Below are 26,112 nucleotides of genomic sequence, written 5' to 3'. Positions count from 1 at the left end.
CTGTGTCTTTGAGCTTGGTTTTTAATTTTTAAATTATTTTCAGATTCCAGGTGTAAGTGAGAGATCACTGAGCATGTTTTTAAGTGTTCTTCACCACAATAAGAGATAGGTAGGTGATACGAGTGGGGAAACTGAGACACTGTAAAGAAACCCAGTGTCACACCGTGACGGAGTTGGGATTTTGGAGGCCAAAGGTTTGGCTCTGGACTTCGCGCCTCCCACTAGCTGTTTTATGAATAGCTAATAACACTCAGGGAAATGGACCTGGAGTTGCCCCTCCGCCCACCCCGCCAGAACTACAGCTCCCGGCATCCCCCGCGAGGTGCTCAGCCGGACTACAAATCCCAGTCTGCTTTGAGTCGGCGGCAGCGGGCGGCGGGCGCCATCTTTGTCGGCGGCGCGGATTGAATGAGCCCGCCGAGCCGCGGCTGCCATCCGGAGCCGCCCGGGCCCTGAGCCGCCGCCACCGCCGCCACCACAGCCACCACCACTACCACCATCACCATGGCCACGCCACTGGCCGGCCGTGTGGGCGGGTCCGCCACGCCACTGTCGCCCACACGCCTGTCGAGGTTGCAGGAGAAAGAGGAGCTGCGCGAGCTCAATGACCGCCTGGCGCACTACATCGACCGAGTCCGCGCGCTGGAGCTGGAGAATGACCGGCTCCTCCTCAAGATCTCTGAGCGGGAGGAGGTGACCACGCGCGAGGTAGGTACAGCTCCGGCCTCCGGGAGGTCTACCGACGGGTCCCCAGGGGACTTGGGGGTTCCTGAGCTAGGTGTGCATGCCGGGGCGGGCCCCGCCCATCGAGGGGTTTTTGGGTATCCCCTAGGGGTGCAGTTTTGGGCAGAACCATTCTCTGAGGGCTCCCCGGGGGATCTGGGGGCCCCACTGTGCAACAGGTGGAGATAGGGCAGGCCCCGTCCACCCAGGGATTCGAGGAAACCTGGGATCCCTTGAGTGGAGGGGGTGTGAGCCAGGCGAGACTCCGCCCCTAAAGGTTGTGGGGAGTCTCTCCGGTTGTGTTTGGGTTTTCGGGCGCCCTGGGAGAAAATTTGAGGGCTGTTCTTTGGTCTCCGAGAAGATGGGGAAACTGAGGCTCACTTGAGGGGCCCTGAGGAGGGGCAGGAGGGTCCCTAGGTGACTCACGTGGTCACTTCTCCGTGGAATTTTGCAAGGGTCCTGTGATGAGTCCTGGGAAATTCGGAGGCTGGGTGGGGGTTGGTCAGTAGGCACCATCTCCTACCCAGGTCTGGGGTGGGGTCCGAGGGGAGGGGTCTGGTGCCTGGGGGCGGGGGTGTGAGGCGGGAAATTTAGGAGGCCTACGGTTGTCCCCGCACCCTGATGACTCTTGGGCGCGAGCCAGGTAGGCCCTGACCCCCGTCCCCCGTCCCCCAAAGGGGATGTGAGGGGAGGAGGAGTCCTTAGGTCTTGGAGAACCAGTGGGCTTCACTGCAGACTGAGGGTGAGGGCTCCGGGTAAACCTCGTCCACCTAGGAGGATGTAGGGGTCTGTTGGCACTCGGCGGTCTTCAGTGGGGTCTGTCCCAGGCTGGGGACTGTGGTGGCCTACCCAGACCCACCCCTCCTTTTCTCCCTCCCGCTGGTCCTGTCCCAACTCAAGGTTGGTTTCCCAGAGTAAGAGGGGAGTGCCTCTTGCTTCCCTCGTGGGCATGGTGGGAAAGCCAGATCCTCTGAGCCTCGAGGTCCCCATCGGGAGCATGGACCAAGTGACAGACTTAAGTGAAGAGAGGAGCTGGGGGGGTCATTTCTGGGAGTCACTTGTCCTCTGTGTGACCTTGGGTCTCCCTCTTTCATAAAGTGGAAATAATAATACTCACCGTTTGAGCTTGTTTGTGGAGCCAAGATGAGTTGGTTTTGTAAAAGAAGGAGAATAGAATACAAGACAGGTTCCTGGTGGAAGCACTCGTTTGGGTTCTGGATTCTGTTGTCCCTGTTTAACAGTTTGGGGACAGGGACTCCCTCAGAAAGCAGAGCTTGGGTGTTGGGAGGGGAAAGCCATCTGGTGGTTGGTGGTGGTGTTCTAAGTTGCTTGGGATTGGATTCAAACTCAGGGTCCAAACTCTGCCTTTAATCTATGTGACCTTGGGCAGGTCACTCAGCCAGTTGGAGCCTCAGTTTTACATCTGTTCAGTGGGACTAGAATTGTCCCACCCAGATATTGGCCACCTGCCTCAGCAGGGCAAGGGACCTCAGATTGCCAGCCCAGTTTCTCCCTGCGGGGCTGGTCAGCGCCTCATACATGATCTGGTTTCTTGTCTCATCCCTCAGCCCCAAGTTGCCCCATCTGCATGCAAATGGGGTGAGACTCCACACTGACTTTTGGGGGTGCTGAACCTAGTGGGCTCTGTGGAGGGCGTGGTCCCGACCCCTGTCTGTCTGGGTGTGGCTTATTTCTCAGCTGCTGAGGCTTGCTGGAATGCAAGCTAACATAAAACACCTGGGAGCAAGGGCTACCTGTGGGGGTAAGCCTGCCCCACAAAAGGGGTGGCATTCTAGGTTATGACAGATGTGTTCACAGCTGGAGCCAGGGAGTTTTATCTAGCTTGTTCTCTGCTGCTTAGGGGGTGAGATGATAAATGCTGGTCAGTGGCGGGAGCTGATTGGTGACCCACGGGGATCTGGAGCAGCCGGTGTGGGGTGGTCAGTGGGATGTAAGGAGGCAGTGACCTGCAGATGGCCTTGGGCAACAGTGGGTCCCAGGCTTCAGGCTGTGAGGGGCCAGGCAGAGGCGTTAGATGGGGAGCAGCCTCAGCTCAGGCTGGTGGGAAGTGGGCTGTGCTAGGAGAGGCATGGACGTGTCATGCTGAGGAGCGTGCCTGTTACCTGTATGGTGTCATCTCACTGGGGTGATCCTTTTCAACAGGGGACACTGGGCAATGTCTGGGGACATTTCTGGTTGTTATGCCTGGGAGTGCTCCTGGCATCAAGTGGGTGGGGCCAGGGATGCTGGTCTGCACCTCCCAATGCCCTGGGTGGCCCCAAGTGCCTGTAGTGTCAAGGCTGAGAAGCCACTTAAGGAACCCTTTGAAGATGCCATTTAAAATGTCAGAAGCGTTGCCCTGGTTGGTGTAGCTCAGTGGATTGAGCGCGGGCTGGGAACCAAAGTGTCCCAGGTTCGATTCCCAGCCAGGGTACATTCCTGGGTTGCAGGCCATAACCCCCAGCAACCGCACATTGATGTTTCTCTCTATCTCTCTGCCTCTATCTCTATCTCCCTCCCTTCCCTCTCTAAAAATAAATAAATAAAATCTTAAAAAAAAAAAATGTCAGAAGCGTACCCAAGCAATTCAGGTGCCCAAGGTAAAACCAGAGCTCCCCTGCCCCCCTCGGCGGGTGCCCATCTTAGCTGTTTGGGCCAGAGACACTCCTTCACACTCGCCGACCCGCAGACCCGGCCATGCGTGCATTCCAGCCTTTCCCATTGGACTTCAGCTTGATACTGCTGGCTGAGTGGGCGTTACTGGGTGAACAGCCATTGCAGATATCACTGGAGGGCTTCTGGAAGGGGGGGCGCTGGGGCTGGCCACATTCCTGTTTGAGAAGGATTGTGGGCCAGGGAGGGGTGGTTCTTCAGGGAGCCTCCTCAGCCTGGTATTAAGTTCCTCTCAGCTTCAGTTTCTTTTCTCTTACCTGCCCAGGTGTCCTGTTGCTGCCCGGAGCGGGTGCATCGTGCTCCCCAAATGGACACGGGTTAGGGGCTGGCTCCTGGAGCTTGGGAGGAGTAGCTGCCACTTGGGATGATGGGACTTGTGCCCACGTTCAAGAGCCCGTGTTTGGGTTTTACCCACAGGGACACAGGCAATGGAAAAAGGCCACCTCGGGTCATTCGTCCACACACACATGCACACCCCGCCCCAGTCAACACATGCTCACACATTTGTCAGGGTTTCTCGTGTCTGGCACTTGTGCAAGCCGTGAAAAAAGGCCCCCGTTGTTTCTCCCGCCGTGGTGCCCGGGCTCAGGGCACAGGTGCAGGAGAGTGGGGCCTGCCAGGAGAGCACCTGTCAGTGGGCTGAGAGAGTCTTCGGGGTTGTCTGCTCGTCTTTCTCTGGACAAGACTTTCCCAAATTGTCCCAGTGCCGTGGACCAGGGTCAGCAGATGTTTTCTGAAGGGGGCCAAGTCATTTTCAGCCCCAGCCGGCCGGTCTCAGCCATGACCACTGAACTGGGCCTTTATAGTGGGAAGGCTGCCAGGACGACTTGGAGGAATGGGGCTGGCTGCGTGCCAGTAAAGCTTTCTACAGCCTGAGAGGGGGATTCATGTGATTGCCTGTGTCACAAAGTAGCTTTCCTTTTTTTTTTTTTTTTTCCTCCAGCCACTTAAAAATGTGAAAACCATCCTGGACTTGTAGGCTAGACAGAGAGAGGCAGCGGGCTGGAGTTCCAGCCCACAGGCCCGAGTTTGCAGACCTGCTAGAGATCACCGCCTTAAGAATTCCACAAGTAGAACGAAGTGCTTTCAACAGGACGCTGAGGCGAGCCAGGACCTTGGAGCGGGGCCTGCCATCAGGGCACTCGTTTTGGGCATGGAATTTAATGGGGACGCCAAAGCCTCAGTCATGGAGATGGATGATACATATATTTAATTACTCAACCTTAGTTTAGATTTACAAAAAGAACAGCCAAGGTAGAACAGAGTTCCTGTGCACCCCAACCCCATTTTTGCTGTTAACATCTTACATTAGTGTTTCTCAGGCCCACCTTAAAAATACCAATACATCATCTTGAACTTACACCCACACTTTGTTTGGGTTTCTGTAGTTCTTCCCTGCGGTCCCAGGACCTCATCCAGGATCCTGCGTGTCAGGTGTCACATTTCTTTGGACCCCTTCAGGTGTGACGTTTCTGACACGTTCCTCTATCTTCACGCCCTGGGCTGCTGTGGGGAGGTGGGGCAGGAATTGTTAGATGCCTCTCTGTTGGGGTCTTCTGGTCTTCGCATGGTCTGTCTGGGGATGGGATGAGTAATATTTTAAGGAAGTATTTTTAGAAATCGGAATTAATGCAAAAAGTACATGTGAACAAAAAATCAAAATCTTAAAGCCGAGAGTGCTGTCCCGTAACCAAAAGGTTGCGGGTTCCATTCTCAGTCTAGGCACATGCCTGGGTTGTGGGTTCGATCCCCTGTCTGGGTGTGTACAATCCCCAGACCAGGTGCGTACAGGAGACAACTGATTGATGCTTCCCATTGATTCCCAACGTCCCATTGATGTTTCTCTCTTTCTTCCTCTCTCTCTAAAAAGCAGTGAAAAAAGTGTCTTCAGATGAGGATGAAAACAAAACAATAACAACAACAAAAAAACATTTACAGCCAGGTTTTCCCTTTTGCCTAAGCTCTAACCTGTTTTCCCGTTGTGTGGCTATAGCCCTGAGACCCTCCTTGGGGAGGCCAGGGCGCAAGAGAAAGGAAAGAGCCCCTGCAGGCCTGCGGTGGGGGGAGGGGACCTTGTCTGTGGCCCCTCCCTCAGGGCATTGGAAGTTGAGCGTCCTGAAGTCGAGATGGCAAGGTGGCAGGAGACGGGCAAGGACAGGCATGTGAACGCAGGAGCCCAGCAGTCTTTGAATAGTGGAGCCAGTGGCTTTTTGTGAATTCACGGTTTATTCCAAAGGTAGTTCCTAGAAGGCGGAATCGCAAGGAGTGGCCCAGAGTGACCACCTTTGTGGGGGAGAGGGCCCGCTGCGTGTGGGGAGCGGGGCTAGGAGTGGCCAGAGTGCAGGAGGGAGCCTGCCTTGCCCCTGCTCCCCTCACCACATACTGCGTCCTGCTCTCAGGATTGCCCCCCAGCCGACCTGCTCTGTTCCATATTTTCACAGGTCAGGAGAGGGCCGTTTATTGTTCTGGGCCTCAGTTTTCCCCTCTGTGACATGGGGCCAGGAGCCCGTATCAGAGTGAGGTGGGACATCCAGGCCTGGGAAGGTAGGAGTCTCAGACTGGCCGTTATGTCCCACCTTGTCCAGATTTGCCCAGGACATTCTGGTTTTCACCCCGGAAATCCCCACATCCAGGAAACCCCGAGGTCCCGTGCAAACCAAGACATCGGTCACCCTCCCAAGTGACAAGTCCTCAGCAGCCCCCCTGAACTCCTGATCGGGGCCTTTTCTGTGAAGGGGGTAGTGGGCCTCTCAGGATCTCAGCCGACCCCAGGCCACAGCGCAGATGCTTGCTGGTGTCCTGGAGCCTTGTGGCACAGGGGGCAGCTGTCCACGCCAGCTGCCCCGAGTGGGTCTGCTTCCTGTCCTGTCTGCCTTCACTGTGAGCACCGTGTGGAGTCTTAATGGCCTTACTGAGATGTAACTCCCATCTGATACAGTTCAGCAGTTTTTGTGTATTTAGAATATGCAGTCATCACTACTAAGTCCAGAACATTTTTTTTTATTTTATTTATTTATTTTTAGAAAGGGGAAGGGCGGGAGAAAGAGAGGGAGAGATACATCAATGTGTGGTTGCCTCTCGAGTGCCGCCTACTGGGGACCTGGCCTACAACCCAGGCGTGTACTCTGACTGGGAATCAAACTGGCGACTCTGCTTTGAAGTTTGCCACTCAACCCACTGAGCCACACCAGCCAGGGCTAAGTCCAGAACCTTCTATCACCCCAGTAGAAGCCCTATTCCCATTGGCAGTCACTTTCCATCCCCTCTTCAGCCCCTGACAACCGTAACTCACTTCCTATCTCTGTGGAGTTGCATATTCTGGTCATGTCACCTAAATGGAACCACACACTCTGTGGCCTTTGTGTCTGGCGTCTCTCACTGAGCATCATGTGCCCAAGGTCCATCCACGCTGTGGTGAGTGTCAGTGTGTCACTCCTTTTCATGGCTGAGTGATGTTCTGGTGTGTGGAGGGACCACATTCGTTTATCCATCATCTGTCAAAGGACATATATTTGTGTTGTTTTCATTTTTTGATTGGGAATTGTGCTGCCGTGAACACGCATGTGCAGGTTTATTTGTAAGTGTTATTTCTCCTGGGTTGATACCTAGCAGTAGCATTGCTGGTTATGTCTTTACTCTTGGTTTAGCCATCTCAGCAAGCACCAGATGGCCTTCCTCAGTGGCTTCATCATTGTCCATTCCCACCACCCAGGAATGGGGCTCATAGCGCTTGTTACCATCTGTTTTTTTGTCATTCTAGCTGTCCCACTGGGGGTGAGGTAGTGTCTCACTGTCCTGGTTTGTTTCCAGGTATTTGTAAACACATGTGTACCTCCACATGGGGAGGGTGGGACAAGGAGGCTGATGGGAAATATGAGTTGTGTGCTCAGTTGCTGGGTGTCACCTGGCAAGGAACAAGTGACAGGGGCAGGTCAGGCAGCCTGGGGTCGCCCAGGGTTGACAGGGCTGAGCTGGTTGGGAGGCTTCTGGGGTTAGTAGGAGCTGTGTCTCATGGCACGCCAGCCCGGACGCCTGCTGTCGTGGGGGGGTTTCCTCACCTGACCCTTGCTGTCTCCCCAGGTAAGTGGCATCAAGATGCTGTATGAGTCGGAGCTGGCTGACGCCCGCAGAGTGCTGGATGAGACGGCCCGAGAACGCGCCCAGCTGCAGATCGAAATAGGGAAACTAAAGTCCGAGGTGGAAGAGGCCAACAAAAGGTAGGGGGCGCAGCTGGCGTGATGTCGCCCTGATTCCAGGGCGGTGGTGTGTGTAGGGCGAGGCAGGGGCTTGTCAGCCCCCCATGTGACAGGGTCATTTCGAGAAACACCCAGAGACCCTTGGGAGCTGTGTCCTGGTTGGAGGCCCGCACTCAGGCAGACCTGGGAGCTGGCCCCGTGGGTTCTGGGAGGCCGGTGGTTGCAGCGTCCTGGCTGCAGGGTAGGTGGGGGCAGCCTCTGCAGCCTGGCCTGCTAGCTGTCCCCTGACCGCCTTTATTCCCACCCACTCAACATGATTTGGCCCAAGGAGGGTTTTGACCCCAAGCAGCTTTCTTGGGACTGAATCTAGGAGCTAATAAGTGCTGGGACCTGCTCTTCCTTCATGCCACAGAGCCAGCCTCCCCAAGGACCCACTGCCGCCCTCCTCTGTTCTGGATTTGGGGGCCACTGGTGTGCCAAACCCCCTTTCCCAGCTGCCTGCCTCAAGTTGGGTGAGGTGGCCTTTGTCCTTGCTGCCTCCTCTTAGGGTCCCCACCCTGGGAAACTTTGGGGTCAGGTTTCCCCCCAACCCCACCCTCGCCCCAAATGGACCTATTGCAGTCAGGTGACCTTCAGGCTGAGCCTGTTCTCTTATTTGCAGAGTGTGGTCTTTTGCCTGCTTCTGGCTAAAAGGCTCTGAAAATTTGGAGAACAAAGTGGTGATGGTGATGATAGTAGCAGAAATCATAAAGTATTTTAAATAATTAAATAATTAAGGGGACACCATGAGTAATACCAAGTTCAGACGTGACCCCCTTTCATCCTCACAGTGACCCTAGCAGGGCTGGACTGCCACCACCTCCATTTATGGAGGGGGAAACTGAGGGACTGGGTTGGGGACTTGTCTCAGGTCCCTTAGCTTGACAGTGACCAGGACCGAGGCCTGGACCCTGGTTCCCGAGTCTCTCTTGTAGTTCTAACAGCCACCTTCATATTTACAGTGGTTTTTTTTTTTTATTAATAGACTTTTTTTGTAAATAATAGAGGGATTTGTTTGTTTCTTTGGGGTTTTTTTAGTAGTTTTAAGTTTACAGGAAAGTGAGTGTAAGGTTCACTCTGGAAAACCCCCTCTTGGGTTTCCCCATTGTCAACATCTGGTATTAATGAGTGAGGCGCGTTGTTACAACTGAGGAGTCGGTGTCTATACATTGTTACTGACTGGAGTTCAGAGTTGGCATTCAGGCTGCCTTTCCTGGTCTGGGCTGAGAAGCCATGTTTTTCCTGTTTATCAGAGTCGTAGGTGCTTGCTGTCGAGAAACTGGAAATGCAAGATAGTTTAAAGAGAAAAATAAAAGTGTCCCTGAGCCTCCACTCAGATGGAGTCGCTGTGGCCAATCTGGCACATGACGTCTTTTCCACCATTTTTTAAAAAGATTTTTATTTATTTATCTTTAGAGAGATGGGAAGGGAAGGAGAAAAAGGGAGAGATACATCAGTGTTGTCTCTCACGAGCCTCCTACTGGACACCTGGCCTGTAACCCAGGCATGTGCCCTGACTAGGAATCGAACCAGTGACCCTTTGGTTCACAGGCAAGTGCTCAATCCACTGAGCCACACCAGCCAAGGCCCACCTTTTTAATTTAAACTAAAGGTGGACACAGTTAGACAGCGATGAGGTTCTTTCAGTGTAGCGCGCCTCTTCATCTCCTGAGTTATCGATGTCCTCTGTGACAGCTTCGTTGGGTGATAGCTGTGCCCATTGTCAAGACAGTCATTCCCCTTAGCTTGTAAGCAAGACTCACCTGGTTCTGGGCCTGGCACGTGACTTGTTTGTTTACTGCCCCCGTCTGTGGGCCTGGGGCCTTTTCCTTTTCCGTCCTTCCAGGGCAGGGCAGTGGGTGGGCTCTAACCCCACCTGAGGTGAACCTCCCAGTGTGTCACACGTAGTGCTTTTCTTTTCCTGACAAACTTGTCACCATGTGCCCATGATGGTAGAATGGCGGGTAGCCACGTGGAGGACCCAACAAATAGGCCAGGTTCCCCCACATAATTCTCCAGGAATTAGTTATGCAGGTGAGGAATCTAGTTTAACACCTTGCAGCTCTTAAGACACAGCCAAACACTCCAGTGATAGCCGCTGCTACCCTTGCTTTCTGGACCATTCTTTGTAGTTCTATAGAACCTTAAAATTGGATAAAGTTGTTCAGGAATTTTCCATATCTCCTGATTTCTGTTCTTTTTAAAAAAAAATTTTTTTATTGATTATGCTATTACAGTTGTCCCATTCCCCCCCCTTCACTCCCCTCCACCCTGCACACCCCCTCCCACCCACATTTCCCCCCTTTAGTTCATGTCCATGTGTCATAAGTTCTTTAGCTTCTACATTTCCCATACTGTCTTACCCTCCCCGTCTATTTTCTACCTACCATCAATGCTACTTATTCTCTGTACCTTTTCCCCCTCTCTCCTCCTCCCACTCCCCTGTTGCTAACCCTCCATGTGATCTCCATTTCTGTGGTTCTGTTCCTGTTCTGGTTGTTTGCTTAGTTTGTTTTTGTTTTAGGTGTGGTTGTTAATAATTGTGAGTTGCTGTCCCCTTACTATACATTTTTTTTATCTTCTTTTTCTTAGATAAGTCCCTTTAACATTTCATAAATTAAGGGCTTGGTGATGATGAACTCCTTTAACTTGACCTTAGTAGAAAAGCACTTTATTTGCCCTTCCATTCTAAATGAAAGCTGTGCTGGATAGAGCAATCTTGGATGTAGGTCCTTGTCTTTCATGACTTGTAATACTTCTTTCCAGCCCCTTCTTGCCTGCAAGGTCTCTTTTGAGAAATCTGCTGACAGTGATGGGAACTCCTTTGTAGGTAACTGCCTCCTTGTCTCTTGCTGCTTCTAGGATTCTCTCCTTATTTTTAATCTTGGCTAATGTGATTATGATGTGCCTTGGTGTGTTCCTCTGTGGGTCCAACGTCTTTGGGACTCTCTGAGCTTCCTGGACTTCCTGGAAGTCTATTTCCTTTGCCAGTATGGGGAAGTTCTCCTTTATTATTTGTTCAAATAAGTTTTCCACTTGTTGCTCTTTCTCTCCTCCTTCTGGTACCCCTATAATTTGGATGTTGGATCATTTAAAGATGTCCTGGAGGTTCCTAAGCCTCTCCTCATTTTTTTTTTGAATTCTTATTTCTTCATTCTTTTCTGTTTGGTTGTTTCTTTCTTCCTTCTGGTCCACTCCATTAATGTGAGACCCAGCTTTCATTCCATCACTATTGGTTCCCTGTGCATTTTTCTTCATTTCACTTATTTTAGCCTTCATTTTTCCATCTAATTTGCGACCAAAATCAACCAGTTCTGTGAGCATCCTGATCACCAGTGCTTTGAACTGTGGATCGGATAGGTTGGCTATCTCTCGGTCACTTAAAAGAACTGGTTGCAGGGCTTTTAATTCTGTTTGAGCCATCTTTCCCGCCCCCCCCCCCTGCCCTTTTGGTCTGGTCGTGCCTGTTACGTATGAGGGGTAGAGCCTTCGGTGTTCACCAGGGCGGGATACCCTGTCACTAAGTTGTGACGTTGTGTGTGGAAGCGGGGTTCGGGAGGGAATGATGGTGCCTGCTCTGCTCTCCTTCTGACCTCAGTTCGTTCCGCTGCCTCCCCAGAGCAAACTGGGCCCCTCTGGTGCCAATTTCCACGTGGGTGGGCTTGTGCACGCCGTGGGACTTTCCAAGGACCTCTCCTGTGAAGCTGGGAGTCTCCGTGTGCCCCAACTCCCACAGGTGTCCTCAATCAGTGCCCCAAGGCTCTATTTCCCAGCGCTGGGATCCTGGGTTGCATGCAGTACCTTGCTTCACAATTGCCACCTCACTGGGTCTGCCAGTTGCCACCCCTTGGCCAGGGTCTGCCAGCTGCTGCTTGAGCGCTCAGGGTCCACCCACTGCAGTCTTGGTCGCCCCGGATGCCTTACGCGCCCAGTCCCAACGCTCTCTGCTCTCCGCACCGCGACCCCACCTGGCTGCCCAACTCCCCCCCTCCTACCAGTCTGGATGAACGTGTGTATTTTAACTTCTTGGTTGTCCAACTTCCATACAGTTCAATTTTCTGTCGGCTCTGGTTGTTATTCTGTTTCTAAATTGTTGTTGTCCCTATCTTGGTTGTGCGAGGAGGCACAGTGTGTCTACCTACGCCTCCATCTTGGCCGGAGGTCCTGATTTCTCTGTTCTTGTCATGCTGGCCTTGTTGCTAATCTTGAACTTGCTGAGCACAACTCACCCCAGGACCTTTGCACTTCTATTTCCTGGGCTTGAACCCTCTTCTGCTGGAAATAATGGACCTGGTGCATTCCCAGGGTTCCCTCCTTCAGGGGGTCTGCACCACTTAAAGGTGCAGCTCCTACCTGGCACATGCTCAGTCCCCATCTCTCTTTCCTGCTCCGTCTGTGCTTACAACAGACTCACAACCGACAGGCAGCAGATTTTACTGTCTTCTCTGCTTCGTATGGGCAGGGCTGTTCTCAGGTGTATCTCTGGTGTGAGGACGGCATTCTCCAGGCTGAAGTCATTGGTCTTGATGCCACTCCAGTTCACACACGTCCTTAAGCAGTGTCCCCCATGGTTCTCACCCAGGGTACTCTGTCCCCAGGGAATACTGGGAGATGTCTGGAGACATTTGTGCTCATCTCCACTGGGGTGTTGCCTAACTTCCCACAGTGCACAGGATGGCCCCACAGAAGGATCTAGCCCTGGTATCCCCAGTGCTGAGGGGGAGACCCTGGGTGTGGCCACAGTGGCTGCAGATGGCCCAGTCAGTTCCTTGGGGGAAAGTGGGTAAACTTTCAACCCCAAGAAGATTTAGAATTGCATTCAGAAATGTGTAAGAGTGCTGTTTAAAGATCTGTATGTTAAAGAATCCATTTGGCATCTTAAGTATTTGATATTGGAGATGATTATCTATTAGAATAGTAGGGCATTCTGTGTGAAATAATTTACACAGTTTGCACAGGAGATTCACTTTCCAAAGGCCAGAATTTGTAACTTTAATAGATTATACATTAGTTTTTTAGATTTTATTTATTTATTTTTAGAGAGGTGGAAGGGAGGAAGAAAGCGAGGAAGAGAAACATCAGTGTGTGGTCGTCTCTTGCGTGTCCCCAACTGGGGACCTGGCTTCTAACCCAGGCATGTGCCCCAACTGGGAATCGAACCAGTGACCCTTTGGTTTGCAGGCCGGCACTCAATCCACTGAGCCACACCAGCCAGGGCTAAATGATCCTTTCTGTGATCAAAAAACCTCAGAAAAGGACATGAAACCAATGTCTTGAGGGTTTCTCGAACACCTGGATTTGTAGGTCGACAGAGTCCTGATGGTGCAGGGCAGGTCTGAGGAAGGGTCACTTTTTGTGCTGACAGGTGAAGCTCCCTTACCAGAGAGTGGAGGATAAGTTGAGCCCTAAGAGTTAAAAGAGCCTGCTCAGAGGCAGAAGTGAACTTGAGCTTGGACCTCCCTGGGCTCCAGCTGCATAGCTGCTCCCAGCTAACCTCTGCTGTTGGCTTTCAGCTACAAGAAGAAGGACAGCGAGCTCACGGTGGCCCAGGGCCGTGTGAAGGACCTGGAGTCCCTCTTCCACCGGAGTGAGGCGGAGCTGGCTGCTGCGCTCAGTGATAAGCGAAGCCTCGAGAGCGACGTGACCGATCTTCGGGCCCAGCTGGCCAAGGTAAGCCCTGGGAACGCCCCAGTCTGGAGACAGGAGGCCCCGAAGCGTGATGTGGGTCCAGGGTGGCCAAGGGCCGTGCCGTGGCCCCGAGTTTGTGTGTTGAAGGAGACCCCTGGGCATGAACAGCCAGACAGATAAGTGCAGCAGACAGACTCGAGCCAGGGCACGAGTGCAGCAGACAGCTCCCTCACGCGTCGTCCTGCGTGTCCCAGGCAGAGGACGGTCATGCAGTGGCCAAGAAGCAGCTGGAGAAGGAGACGCTGATGCGCGTGGACCTGGAGAACCGCTGTCAGAGCCTGCAGGAGGAGCTCGACTTCCGCAAGAACGTCTTCGAGGAGGTGAGCCTTGTATGTGGTGTGAGAATGCGGTCCACCTTCGTTTTTAAAAACGCGTCTCTCTAGTTTTCCCAACACCAGTGGTTGAAGAGCCAGCCTCTACCCCAGTGTGTATCCTTGCCTCCTTTGTCGTAGGTTAATTCAGCATATTAGCAAGGATTTATTTCCCGTCTTTCTTTTTTTTTTTTTTTAAGATTTTATTTATTTATTTTTAGAGAGGGAAGGGAGGGAGGGAGGGAGGGGGAGAGAGAGAGAGACAGACAGACAGACAGGCAGACATCAATGTGCGGTTGCTGGGGGTTATGGCCTGCAACCCAGGAATGTACCCTGGCTGGGAATTGAACCTGGGACACTGTGGTTCCAGCCCGCACTCAATCCACTGAGCTACGCCAGCCAGGGCTTATTTCCCGTCTTTCTATTCAGTTTCCATGGATCTGTCCGTTTTAATGTCCATACCATGCTGTTTTGATTATTGTAGCTTTATTCTTGTAGTGTATGGTTTGATATCAGGGCACATGATACTTCCCACTTCATCTCTTCTCAAAATTCCTTTGGCTTTTTGGTGTCTATTGTGGTTCCATGTAAAGTTTGGGATTAGTTTTAATTCTGTGTGTGTGTGTGTGTGTGTGTGTGTGCAAGTGTGCGGCACACCAAGGTGACTCTTAAAAATGTCTAGGGAACCAAGCCCTTCGCAGTAGCCCTCTGTCTGGCCAGTATCAGGAGATATGACAAGCCTGGTGAGCGGCCTGCAGGTGCCCTGCCCACTGCCTGCGCGTCGAACCCGTTGTGTGTGCAGGAAGTTGTTGTTAACAGACTTCAGTGTTCAAACCACCCAGAGAATGAGTAGTCGTATTTTTTGCTTTTTGCTTTTCGCTTTTCTGTATCCAGGTGACAAAGCCAGGTGGACAGACTAAAAGCAAGTCTACTGAAATATGACAATACTATGGCCAGTTTATGAATAATATTTTGAGCAGTGCTTAATCAATTACCTCTTTTATATTAACTCCTTATCACACAGGCGGCAAACACAAGGCCCTCAGGCTGAATCCGGCCCGGCACCTTGTTTCTGCCCAGCAGCAGTGCTGAGCTCCTTGCCCCTAGTTAACGAGTAGTTACACTTACACAGCCCTAGAATCACATTCGGCCCTTTGAAGGCAGCCCCGAGGCTGATGTGGCCCCCGGTGAAAACGAGCTCGGTGCCCCGCCTTGTCAGCTGTATGAGTTGCAGTTGGTTTTTCAGTTCCCGTAACCCCCGTCCTTGAGTGACCATCAGCCTGTTCTTTGTATTTATGGGTCTGTTTCCATTTTATTTTTTTAGTTTTGTTCTTTAGATTCCACATATAAATGAAATCATATGGTATGTGTCTTCCTCTGTCTTATTTCACTCAGCATGATGCCCTGTAGGTCCATCTGTGTTGTCACAAATGGCGAGATTTCCCTTTTTTTCTGGCTAATATTCCATTGCACGTATGACTGTGCCTTTGTCCACTTGTCTGTCAGCAGGTACTTAGGTCGCTTCCATATCTTGACTATTGTAAACAACACAGCAGCGAACATAAGGGCGAGTATATCTTTTGAAGTTAGTGTTTTGGAGTTCTTCCGAGTGGGATTGCTGGGTCCTAAGTCAGGTCTCTTTAATCTTTGAGGACCCTCCCTACTGTTTTCCACAGCGGCTGCACCGGTTTGCAGTCCCGCCGACAGAGCCGTGGGACGAAGGGCTCCCTTTTGTCGGGGTCCTCACTGGTGCCTGATCGTTCTGATGTGCCAGGGGTGAGGTCTCATTGTGCTCTCGGTCTCAGTTTGCATCTCTCTGGTGATCGGTGCCGTCGAGCATCTCCACGTGTCTGCTGGCCGTCTGTGCGTTTTCTGGGGAGACGTGTTTATCCGGTCCTCTGGTTTTCCACTGTTGGGCTGTGTATGAGTTCCTTGTGTATTGTGGATATTAGGCCCTTAACCGTGGTGTTTTTTGCAAATATCCACTCCCATTCTGTTGGTCACTTTTTTGTTTTGTTGGTTTCCTTTGCTGTGCAGAAGTTTTTTAGTTTGATGTAGTTCCATTTATTTATTTTTTTTCTTTTATTTCTCTTGCTTTTGGGGTTGAGATCACAAGAACCTCTGTGACACCAAGGCCCATAAGTTTACTGCGTTTTCTTCTGTGTATCTTGTTGTTTCAAGTCTCGCAGTTCATTTGTGTGTGTGGTCTCGGCGGTCTAGTTTCACTCTTGCATGTAGCTGTCGGGTTTTCCCAACACCATTTACTGAAGAAACTTTCCTTCCTTGGAGAGCATTGTATGTTTTTGGTTTCTCTGTTGAAAATTAGTTGCCCGTATGAATGAATTTATTTCTGGGCTCTCAACTCTGTCCCGTCGTTCTGTGTGTGTTTCTGCCATTACTGTACTGTTTTGACTATTGTGGCTTTTTAATATAGTTTGAAGTCAGGCAGTGTGATACCCTTGGTTATTTGTGGTACCTGATAGATTGTTTCTCTGCCTCTGCATTCGAGGCAGTGAACTCTTACTTAGATACTGGTTTTCTGTTAACAGTTCAGCAGATTCATAAATAAAGGTGTCCTTTTCTTGCAGGAGGTGCAATAGTTCAAGTTTGTTTTCCTCTCACCTGCACCAGCCTCTGGGGTCTGGGTGGGGTGGCACCTTTGGGTCATTGGAAATGTCCCCTATACGCCAAGGTGGTGGACGTCCCCTCCGTGCGGGCCAGGTGGGCGTCCGGGCCTGCCGCTTTCCAGCGCTGCCTTTTGTAGCCAGAGGCTGCTGGAGTGTGCTGTCCTAGGTCTCTGCTGCCTCTGCTGGGTCCTTCTGCTCTGGGATCGGCTGCGATGGGTGAGCAAGGGGTGGGTGAGGGGAGCGGTTTTGTGAGTCTGCAGCTCTGCCTCCTTGCATGTAGCTGCAGTTGCCCCATCCACGGCCACTACACTGCGGGGCTGCGTCTCTGCCCTTGTCACTGGGTTTAGCTGAAACGGGTGGCAGCCACTCAGGTGAGAATCTGGCTTATGTGGCATCTGTGCCCCCTGCCTGTCCCGCTCCTCTGTGGGTTCCACTGCCACCTCATCTGTGGTCCCTTCTGTCCTTTCCTGCCCCTCCTCCCCTGCTCAGTCCAGTTTGGTCATCTTCAGACGTCCCCATGCAGGAATCACTCAGACGTGCCTTGTAGACTGAGCCAGGGCTCCTCTGTTGAGTACAGGAGTGCTGTAACTTGAAAGGGTCTTCTCACTGCACTGTGATGCTGATGTTCCTGTTCTGTCTCTTAAGATGGACACTTGGCATCGGGTTCAGGGCCCACCTGGATAATCCAAGGTGATCTTACCTTGGGACCCATACCTTAATTGTATCTGCAAAGACCCTTTTTCTTTTTTTTTTTCAAGTAAGGTCACACTCAGGTTCTGGGGATTAGGACACAGAGACACACCTTTATGGGGCCGCCATTTGGACCACTCTAGTCAAAGGACAAGGTAGAGGTCGTGTGCTCCTCTTTGCTCCTGGGTCTGGTCTCCCCTCCCCCCAACCTCCTCCTGATCCCGGGCCTCAGCTTCCTGGCATGGCCAGGCCTGGCTGCGAGGGACTGAGGTTCCCACAGGTAGAGCTGCGGTTCTGTACCCTTCGGGAGGGGGTCAGGGTGGGGGCCCTCCCACCTCATCTTGCTGACATGGCTCAGAATGGAACCCTGCGGCCAGGCCGTTCGTGGGTCACTGCCCCGGAAGAGCTGCTGGCAGGAGGGCGCACGCAGCGGAGGGACGATCTGTGGCTCTAGCCAGGTCCTGGGACAGCCAGGACCACCGGGGATCTGGGGAGCAGGCCAGGAGGGGAGCTGAGGGGAAACCAGAGAAGGCTCCCAAATCTGTCAGGGGGCAAATGAAGAGGCCTGCGTGGGGCAACAGGAGAGCACCGTGGAGGGGGTCCCCCCAGGGGTCTCTGACCAGTGTCTGGAGGGGCACTGTGAAGAGCGCCGTGAAGGGGTCCCGTAGTGGTGTGGGAGGGGTTGTGTGCAGGGTGCTCTGAGAGGGGCCTGGTGAGCCACCGAGGGGCGAGAGGTGAAGGTGGGCGTGCTGTTTTGGGTTTCACAAGGGTTACCAGTTCTTTGTGAACAAGACTGGCTTTCTGGCACGACCGGCTTTCTGGCACGACCCTCCTGTTGTGCGTACAAACCAATGACGTGACGACAGTGACTGATTATGTGAGGTGACAAGAGTGGGAGAGGATGTGCCTCTCCTGGAGCCCCCAGCCGGCCCTGCACCTGCACTTGACTCCACATGAGCCTGGGGCAGCCTTGTTGGTGCATGCGTGGTTTGGATTTCTGCTAACTGGTTTATTGAACTGCCACTATCACGTCCCACAACTGTCCTGGCAGCCAGATGTCTTGGGCCTTGGGCACCTGGAATGGACTTGGTCAGGAATACATTTTTAAATAACAGTTGAAATATTCCTGTATCATAAAGCTTTCAAAGTGTATAATTTACATGGGGGAACCTCAAAAAACTGGAATTATCTTCTGGAGATCAGGCCTCTTGTAGTACAGTCTTCACTCCTAAATGAGTGTCCTAGGAACCATCTCTCAGTGTGCCAGCTGGTGGTGTTGTGAGAGGCTGTGTTTGGCTTCAGTGACTTTTTTGACTCTTTCAGTGCATTTGCCCATTTCATGAGGGGTGATTTATGAGCACACCTGCCCACACCACACTGAGTGTTCAGCAGTTTTTGACCAAAACAGCATGACCCTCATTGACCCCCATACTCCATCTTCCCTGTTCACCCCGATCTCTCCCTGGGTGACTTTTTTTTGTTTCCCCAATGAAAAGAGTCCTCCAAGGGAAACACTTTGCTGATGTGGAAGAAAGAGGTGAAACAAAAAATGGCAGAAACACTAAAAGGCATCAAAATTAATGAGTTCAAAAACTGTTTTGAGCAGTGGAAAAGTGTCTTGATAGGTGTATTACATCAAATGGAGAGTACTTTGAAGGTGACAAGTTCAAATGTGTGAGAATAAACTACATATTTTAAAAGATTTAATTTATTTTAAAGAGGAGAAAACCGATGATTGGTTGCCTCTTGCACACCCCCTACTGGAGACCTGACCCACAACCCAGGCATGTGCCCTGACTGGGAATTGAACCAGCGACCTTTTGGTTCTCAGCCTGGTGCTCAATCCACTGAACCATACCAGCCGAGGCATAAATACACAATTTTTAGTAAATTTTGTGTTTTTTGGGGGGGTGCAGTCCCCACTCTTAGAGTGGTTTTTAGTACATTGACAAGGTTGAGCAACCAGCACCTCAAATTCTAGGACATTCCATCACCCCCCAAAAGCTCTGCACCCATTAGCAGCCAGCCCCGTCCCCACTTCCTGTCTGTGGCTGTGCCTGGTCTGGACGTTTCACGTGAACGGGCCACGCACTGAGGTTGTGTGTGTGTCTGGCTCCTCTCACTGAGCTTCGTGTGTTCCAGGTCCGTGCGTGCTCGTGTCAGTGCTTCACTCCTTTGCGTGGCTTCTGGGTGTGGGCACCTTGTCCACTCACCATCTGAGGGACATCTGGGCTGTGTCTTCTCTGGTGATTGTGAAGGGTGTATCCATTGATAATTTGTGAATGAGTAACCAGGGCAACTCCCCAGAGGTTCCCCGTTTGCAGTTTTGAGCCCTCACTGGCACCTGGCCCTTGGGGTGAGCACACTGCTGAGCCAGACGGGTTGGTGACGGGCTGGGGTGGTCATCCCCAGCCCGCCGGCCCTGCCGCCTGCCTCAGCGGGTCCGGCTGCCCTTTCCCTAGGAGGTGCGGGAGACGCGCCGGCGGCACGAGCGGCGCCTGGTGGAGGTGGACAGCAGCCGGCAGCAGGAGTACGACTTCAAGATGGCGCAGGCGCTCGAGGAGCTGCGCAGCCAGCACGACGAGCAAGTGCGGCTCTATAAGCTGGAGCTGGAGCAGGCCTACCAGGCCAAGGTGCGCCGGGAGCCGGTGGGGAACGGGGTGGTGGGTGAGGCAGGTGGAGTGGCGGAGAATGGGGGAGGGACAGAACAGGTGGGAAAGCACAGGTGGCTCCTCTTGCGCCATACCTGGTGCCTCATCTGCCCACTCCTGTCCCCTCAGCTGGAGAGTGCCAAGCTGAGCTCTGACCAGAATGACAAGGCTGCCAGCGCTGCCCGTGAGGAGCTGAAGGAGGCACGCATGCGGGTTGAGTCTCTCAGCTACCAGCTCTCTGGCCTCCAAAAGCAGGTGACTCTTGGGAGTACACGCCTGCCCCTGCCCCACTACTCCAGCAGGGTCCTTCCTCCTGCCTGTGGGCGGTAGTTGCAATCTTGAAGGTCAGACACCCACCCATCCCTGTCCCATCCCTCTCATGCCTGCATAGGGCTCCTGGCTCCCTGGCCCCTCCGACCTCCACAGGCCTGGTCTCTATCCCTGGCCCAGAGCTGGGTGGGCTTCTCCTCACGACCCACACAGGCTGCCCTGACTTGGCCCTCGGACCCCTCCCTCAGGCTAGTGCAGCTGAGGACCGGATCCGAGAGCTAGAGGAGGCCATGGCTGGGGAGCGTGACAGGTTCCGGAAGATGCTGGACGCCAAGGAGCTAGAGATGACGGAAATGCGGGATGTGATGCAGCAACAGCTGGCCGAGTACCAGGAGCTGCTGGACATCAAGCTGGCCCTTGACATGGAGATCAGTGCCTACCGCAAGCTGCTGGAGGGCGAGGAGGAGAGGTAGGGGGTGAGGAGGATGTTCGGGGCCAGGAGGAGAGGTCAGGTGGCATGAAGAACGAACGGGTCCAGGAGGGGAGAGGGACAGGTTATAGTGGGGAGGGGTAAGGAGGAGAGGCCAGCCTAGGGCAGGTTGGGATGGGCTGGTGAGTGAATCTGCCCTCCTCACACTGTCTGGGCTGTCCTGGTCCAACCTTGGGCCAACAGGCTCTTGGCTGCCACTACCAGTCACTCTGTTTCCCCTCCAAACCCCAGGCTGAAGCTGTCCCCCAGCCCATCGTCACGGGTTACCATCTCACGGGCCACCTCGAGCAGCGGCAGCAGTGTGTCCACGGCAGGGCGCTCTAGCCGCAGCAAGCGGAGGCGGCTGGAGGTAGAGGAGCCGCTGGGCACAGGCTCCAGTGGCATCACCTCGGGCGGTGGTGGCAGCGGCAGCAGCAGCCGCAGCTTCCACCTGGCCCAGCAGGCCTCAGCCTCAGGCAGCGTCAGCATCGAGGAGATTGACCTGGAGGGCAAGTTCGTGCAGCTGAAGAACAGCTCGGATAAGGTAAGGGGCTTTGACCGGGATGGAGGTTCCCCAGCTGGGTCTTCCACAGCTGTGTGTCAGGCATTGTCCCTTTGCAGGATCAGTCCCTGGGGAACTGGAGGATCAAGAGGCAGGTCCTAGAAGGGGAGGAGATTGCCTACAAGTTCACACCCAAATACGTGCTGCGGGCTGGCCAGACCGTCACGGTAGGTGGGCTTGGGGTAGGAGAGGGGCCACCGGTGGGAGAGGTGGCGGCGGCAACCACGTGGGTGACAGAATGTGAGACGGGGCTGGAGAAGCAGGACCTGGCCTGTGGGGTGGGGCAGTGGCTGAGTGCTGGTGCTGAGAACAGCTGCCTGCTGCCACAGACCACCTGAGTGCCGGTGTCGTCCCAGTGGGCCTTCTCTGAAGCCCTGTGGCATGGCAAAGTGACATGCCAGGGTCCCGTGGTGGAGGCGGGTCTGAGTCTAGGCTCTCTAGGCCAGCAGGTGTTGGCAAGAGACGTAACAGTCTTGGGCATGGGCCCTGGGGATGGCGGGCTTCAGATCCAGCTTGGCCTGCTTGCCGAGATGAGTGTCCTTGGCCACTGTGAACTTGAGTCTCTTCTTCCATACCCTGGTGACCATCACTCCCGGGTAGGACCCGGTAAGACTGGAAGGAACAAATGCCTGGCACATCAAAGCAGGGCTCTGATAAGGGTCCTGCTGGTAGCACATGCATCAGGACCAGAGCCAGCATTGACGGGGAGGCCCTCTGGTGTACCCCCAGGTGTGGGCAGCTGGTGCGGGGGTGGCCCACAGCCCCCCATCGACACTTGTGTGGAAGAATCAGATCAGCTGGGGCACAGGCGAGAACTTCCGGACAGTCCTGGTCAACGCTGATGGAGAGGTGCGTGCCTGGGTTTGGGCTGTGGGGGTGCCTCTGCCTCATCCTGGGATCTCCCTTGTCCACCCCACCAGGCCGTGCAGGAGCCGTGGGGTGGGGCCTGGGCCAGCAGAGCCAGTGCAGGCAGCCCTGGGCCTGGTCCCCGGATGACACTCTGCAGCGCGGTGACACTCCATCCAGGCACGCTGACTGCTGCTCCCAGGCGGGCTGGGCCCGCACACCTGAGGGGCTGAGAGACCACGGCCCTTGTCTTACACAGGAAGTGGCCATTAGAACCGTGAAACAGTCCTCAGCGGTTCGGGAGACCGAGAACGGGGAGGAGGGCGAAGAGGAGGGCGCGGAGTTTGGCGAGGAGGATCTTTTCCATCAGCAGGTAGGGGCCCCTGGGAACACACTCGGGTGAGTACACATACACACATACACACACCCATGGCCCTGCTGGCTGGACCCACAGCACGTGCTCACGTGGGCATGACTGGCCTTGGCTGGCCCTTGGCACCACCCAGGCTCCCTCAGCTCCAGGCTCTGCGTGGCCCCGAGGTCTCGCTGGAGACGGCCATGGAGGCAGCATTCCTCGCCACCGGGTCTTGCCTGTTGTGTGGACCTCGGGTGCTAGTTCCGGGACCCCTGGGTGTGGGTGTTGAAAGCTCAGTGCCTCTCTAGTGGCACTGGTACTGCCCTGGTGGTTCCCAGAAAACACTCTCGGGCCCCATGGTTTCTCATCTGAGATGGTGGCTGAAATAATGGCTTTGCCCCGGCCGGGGAGCGCAGTGGGTTAGAATGTCATCATCCCAATGTGCCAAGGTTGCAGGTTTGACAGCCTGGTCAGGGCACATACAAGAAGCAACCAATGGATGCATGTGGGTGGAACAGCAGATCGATGTTTGTCTATCTGTCTCTCTCCCCCTTCCTCTAAACAAACCAGTAATTTTTTTTTTTAAATATAAAAAAAGAATGGTTTGGGGAGGAGATGGAGAGCCTGGGACCACACTGTATTAGATGTACATTGTGGAATTCTGGTGTCTGGGACGTAAGATTGTGATGTGTTGTACAGCACAAAAGAGGTGAGGGAGAGACATGGAAGCTTCTGGAACAGGGACAGTTGAAGCTGATACTACTGGCCCTGTCCCTCTGTCAGGGGCTGGTGTTCCAGAGGGGGCTCAGGCCCCCAGCTCGGTCTAGCCCCTCCCTGGCAGGGGTTGGGGCCACCAGCTACCTTCCTAGGCTCCCGGCGCCACCTAACCGCTGTCCTTCCTTCCTCCCAGGGGGACCCGAGGACCACCTCGAGAGGCTGCCGTGTTATGTGAACGGAGCACATCTTTCCTTACCCAGAGCCACTTGAAACTATTTTTCTATCATTGGCTTTCTTTAGTCCTTGATACATTTCTAGAGAATTTTTAAGCAAACTGCCAGAAAGTAGGGTGGGTCTCTGTTCTGTTGGTGGGTTTCTGTGGACCCTCCACCACTGTCCACACTTCCCTCAGTGCCCATCTCCCCTGTGGGTTGAATTCCAGACCCAGGAACCTCGTGGCCGATGGGCTTGGACTTGGACGTCAGAGGGGCCGTGCACTTCCCCTTGCCTCCGTGACAGACAGGCCAGGGGCGGGGGGCTGCCCCTCGTGCCTGGAGGTAGACACAGGAGCTATAGGAATTCAGTAGTTGTCATTTGTGTTATTAAGCTTTTAAAAGCCAAATTCAGAATCCAGGTTCCTGCCCACTGGGGGCAGGGGCACGCCCTGTGGAGCCGGGAGGCTCAGCCCACGGGAACGCAGTGTGGGAGCGCTTGGGAGTCTCATGTTTTACCGGCCACCTGGCCTCCAGGGTCACTGCAGCCCCTCTCCGAGGGCTTTGGGTGGCAGGCGAGTTCGTCCACCTGTTTGACTCAGGGTGCCATGGCCGTGTCAGGGGGGGCCCCTCATTCCCCTCCTGGCTGCCTGACCCTTGTGTTTCTGGAACAAGACCAGTAGGACAGGAGACAAGGAAACCTGAGGACAGGGACACTTCTGATCAAAGACAAGTAACCAGGTGAACCGTGGGGACAAGTGTGACAACCTTGGCAGCAAACGCCTTGGGTTTCAGAACCGTGTCTACATGTAACCACCACGCCCCGCCCCTCACACACTCACACACACCTGCCCGGGGCTGAGTGCCAGCCCCCTGCCTCTCCTATGTATTCCGCATATATAGCGCTCTTCTCGCTTCTATAGATAACTTGCTGAAATGACATTGCTCAGGCCACTGCCAACTGACTTCTTTTAGGGTGGTTCCATGTCACGAGCCATCTCTGGCCGCCCAGCGACTCTGCATTAGCCTACCGTTTACAGCCCTCCACCTAGATACACAGAAATTATTTTTTTAATGGATATTTATTTTTTTACATTGGTCAGTACTCAGATTGCCGATCCTGCTTCAGTGGCTCAGGCCAGGGTCCCAGGGACAGTCCCTGAGGGGGCTGTCTCGGTGAGGTCTGAGCCCCCGGGTGGCAAACTCCTTCGGAAAGGCAGCTCAGATACTGGGACTGGGCAGGCAGTCTCAGAGCCATCTGACGTCCGGCCCTGCATCTCCCAGCCGGGAGAAGCCAGTTGCCCATTCGCCCTGTGCACACCCCCAGGCCTGCCTTTCCTTGGGAACTGGTTATGGTGAAGTGGGGCGGAGGCCAGAGCCCCTGTGGCTGACAATCTAAAGGTGCTCTTGTGCCTGGAATTCACCCACGACCCTTGCTTCACCTCCAGTTCTTCCCAGGCCATGGAGGGACGTGTGTCACCACAGCACCTCATGGAAGGTTCTGGTGGGCCCTGGAGCACTCACCTGCCCTGGGGATGCAGCATGCTGTATACGCCACCCACACCTCTCCTGGGAGTGCTTGCAAGGGCCCCTGAGGCCGAGGGTTGTCACCCCCCACCCCTCACCTAGAAGCAAGAACTGCGTGGCCAGCAAGGGTCTGGGGAGTCCACAGTGAGGTACTGGGCTGCTGGGGCGTGGCGGCCCCCCAGACAGAAGGGGCACCGACACCCAGTGACATGTTCTGGGAATCTGAAGGATCAAAACTGTGCTGGAGTTTGGGTCTGTGATTTGCTAACAGTCTCCCCTAACCCCAAGTCACAGAGAGGAAGGGAGAGGGCCCCCTAGTGCCTGGCAGACGCTTTGGCGGGAGCTGGGGAGTGGCTCAGGCTCCACCCAAGGTGAGTTCACCCAAGGGTCATCCAGGCAGGGTGATGATGCTCCTGGGTAATCAAGTATTTGAAACAGAAATCAATGTGAAATTGATTGCTGTGGCCTGGGAAACAGTGCACATGTCCTTAAATAAGCTTAGCTTTAGGCCACTTAAAATGAGGCAGAAGCGACGCCTCGGTCTGAACCCATCATGTGACAGCCCAGCATCCCGCCCAGGAACCAGCAGTGGTGAGGGGTGGCCTGCAGGGACCCCCAAGTCCAGAGCCCAGACCTGGGTGCCCACCCCGTACACGATCACTTGGCTGGTTTGCTGGCCAAGGCTCTGATGCACAGACCCTGCGGTTCTGGTTCCGTTCACATGAGCACACCCAAGTGGGACTCATTCCTCCAGGCTGGCAGAGCCACGTGAGGGGTCGAGTCCATGCTGCAGCGCGCCAGCACGAGGTGGAGTCAGCTTCCAGAGCTGTGGTGTGTCTTTCATTTCAAACAGGTCTTGGTGGTTTTCAAGGTGCATGCCAAATGCGTGGTCTTTTTTTGTTCCTCCAATGCTTTGTAATATACATTTTCTGACTGGAAACTTTTTTTGTACAACACTCCAATAAACATTTTGCTTTTAAGTTGCGCCTCCAAGTCCACTTAGAGGCTGGGCTGCTGGAGCCCAGCTGCCAAAACGCCAGTGGCCTTCTTCCCAAATGGGGGGCCATCAGGGGGTCTGGGAATGGGGCTCCACAGGGGCCTACTGCCCTTGCCCCTCCCCGAGCAAACCCAAACACGGGCACACAGAACAGTTCTTTCTGTGAGTGCCAAGGGCTGAGTGAGTGGCCTCTGACAAGGCAGGAGGACACGGAGGGCTGGGAGCCCATGGCCCCCAGCACCACTGCTCACGTCCTCTCCACCTCCATCAGGCCACGGGAGTCCCCACAGTGGCTTCCAGCTGCAGCCCAGAGCCTTCTGCCTCTGAGCAAGGGGACAGCAGGGCCCCAGCCTGCACCCCGGGACTGATGACACCTAGGTGCCCGCTAGACTCCTGACCTGCCACGACCGCCCGGAACACAGCCTACACAGGCCCTGTTCTGTATGGCAGGAAGGACCTCATAGAGAAGGCCAGAAAGCTGTGGGGTGCTGGCCTACCCACAGGGGGGTGCTGTGTTCCCAGTCATGTTTTTTCTGAGCCCGTTTCAGCCCCAACAAAG

General features: G+C 54.1%; 1 protein-coding gene across 1 annotated transcript; it reads left to right on the top strand.

Annotated features, from left to right (window-relative positions):
- The first annotated feature begins 372 nt into the window (after positions 1–372).
- On the top strand, positions 373–25,536 carry LMNB2 (lamin B2). The gene is made up of 12 exons (XM_028519959.2): positions 373–708; positions 7,477–7,613; positions 13,145–13,301; positions 13,514–13,639; positions 19,410–19,580; positions 19,728–19,853; positions 20,117–20,337; positions 20,590–20,881; positions 20,959–21,066; positions 21,629–21,748; positions 22,005–22,118; positions 23,011–25,536. The coding sequence occupies exons 1-12, from the start codon at positions 505–507 to the stop codon at positions 23,050–23,052; spliced, it is 1,818 nt and encodes a 605-aa protein (XP_028375760.1). The 5' UTR covers positions 373–504; the 3' UTR covers positions 23,053–25,536.
- Positions 25,537–26,112: the final 576 nt, after the last annotated feature.

Source organism: Phyllostomus discolor, chromosome 8 (assembly GCF_004126475.2).
Source record: "Phyllostomus discolor isolate MPI-MPIP mPhyDis1 chromosome 8, mPhyDis1.pri.v3, whole genome shotgun sequence".
Taxonomy (NCBI): Eukaryota; Metazoa; Chordata; class Mammalia; order Chiroptera; family Phyllostomidae; genus Phyllostomus; species Phyllostomus discolor.
This window is presented reverse-complemented; position numbering and strand designations above follow the sequence as displayed.

Coding starts and splice junctions, on each gene's coding strand:
- LMNB2 (XM_028519959.2), top strand. CDS start 505: ATGGCCACGCCACTGGCCGGCCGTGTGGGCGGGTCCGCCACGCCACTG. Junction 709..7,476: donor AGGAGGTGACCACGCGCGAG/GTAGGTACAGCT, acceptor CTGTCTCCCCAG/GTAAGTGGCATCAAGATGCT. Junction 21,067..21,628: donor GGGCTGGCCAGACCGTCACG/GTAGGTGGGCTT, acceptor GTGTACCCCCAG/GTGTGGGCAGCTGGTGCGGG.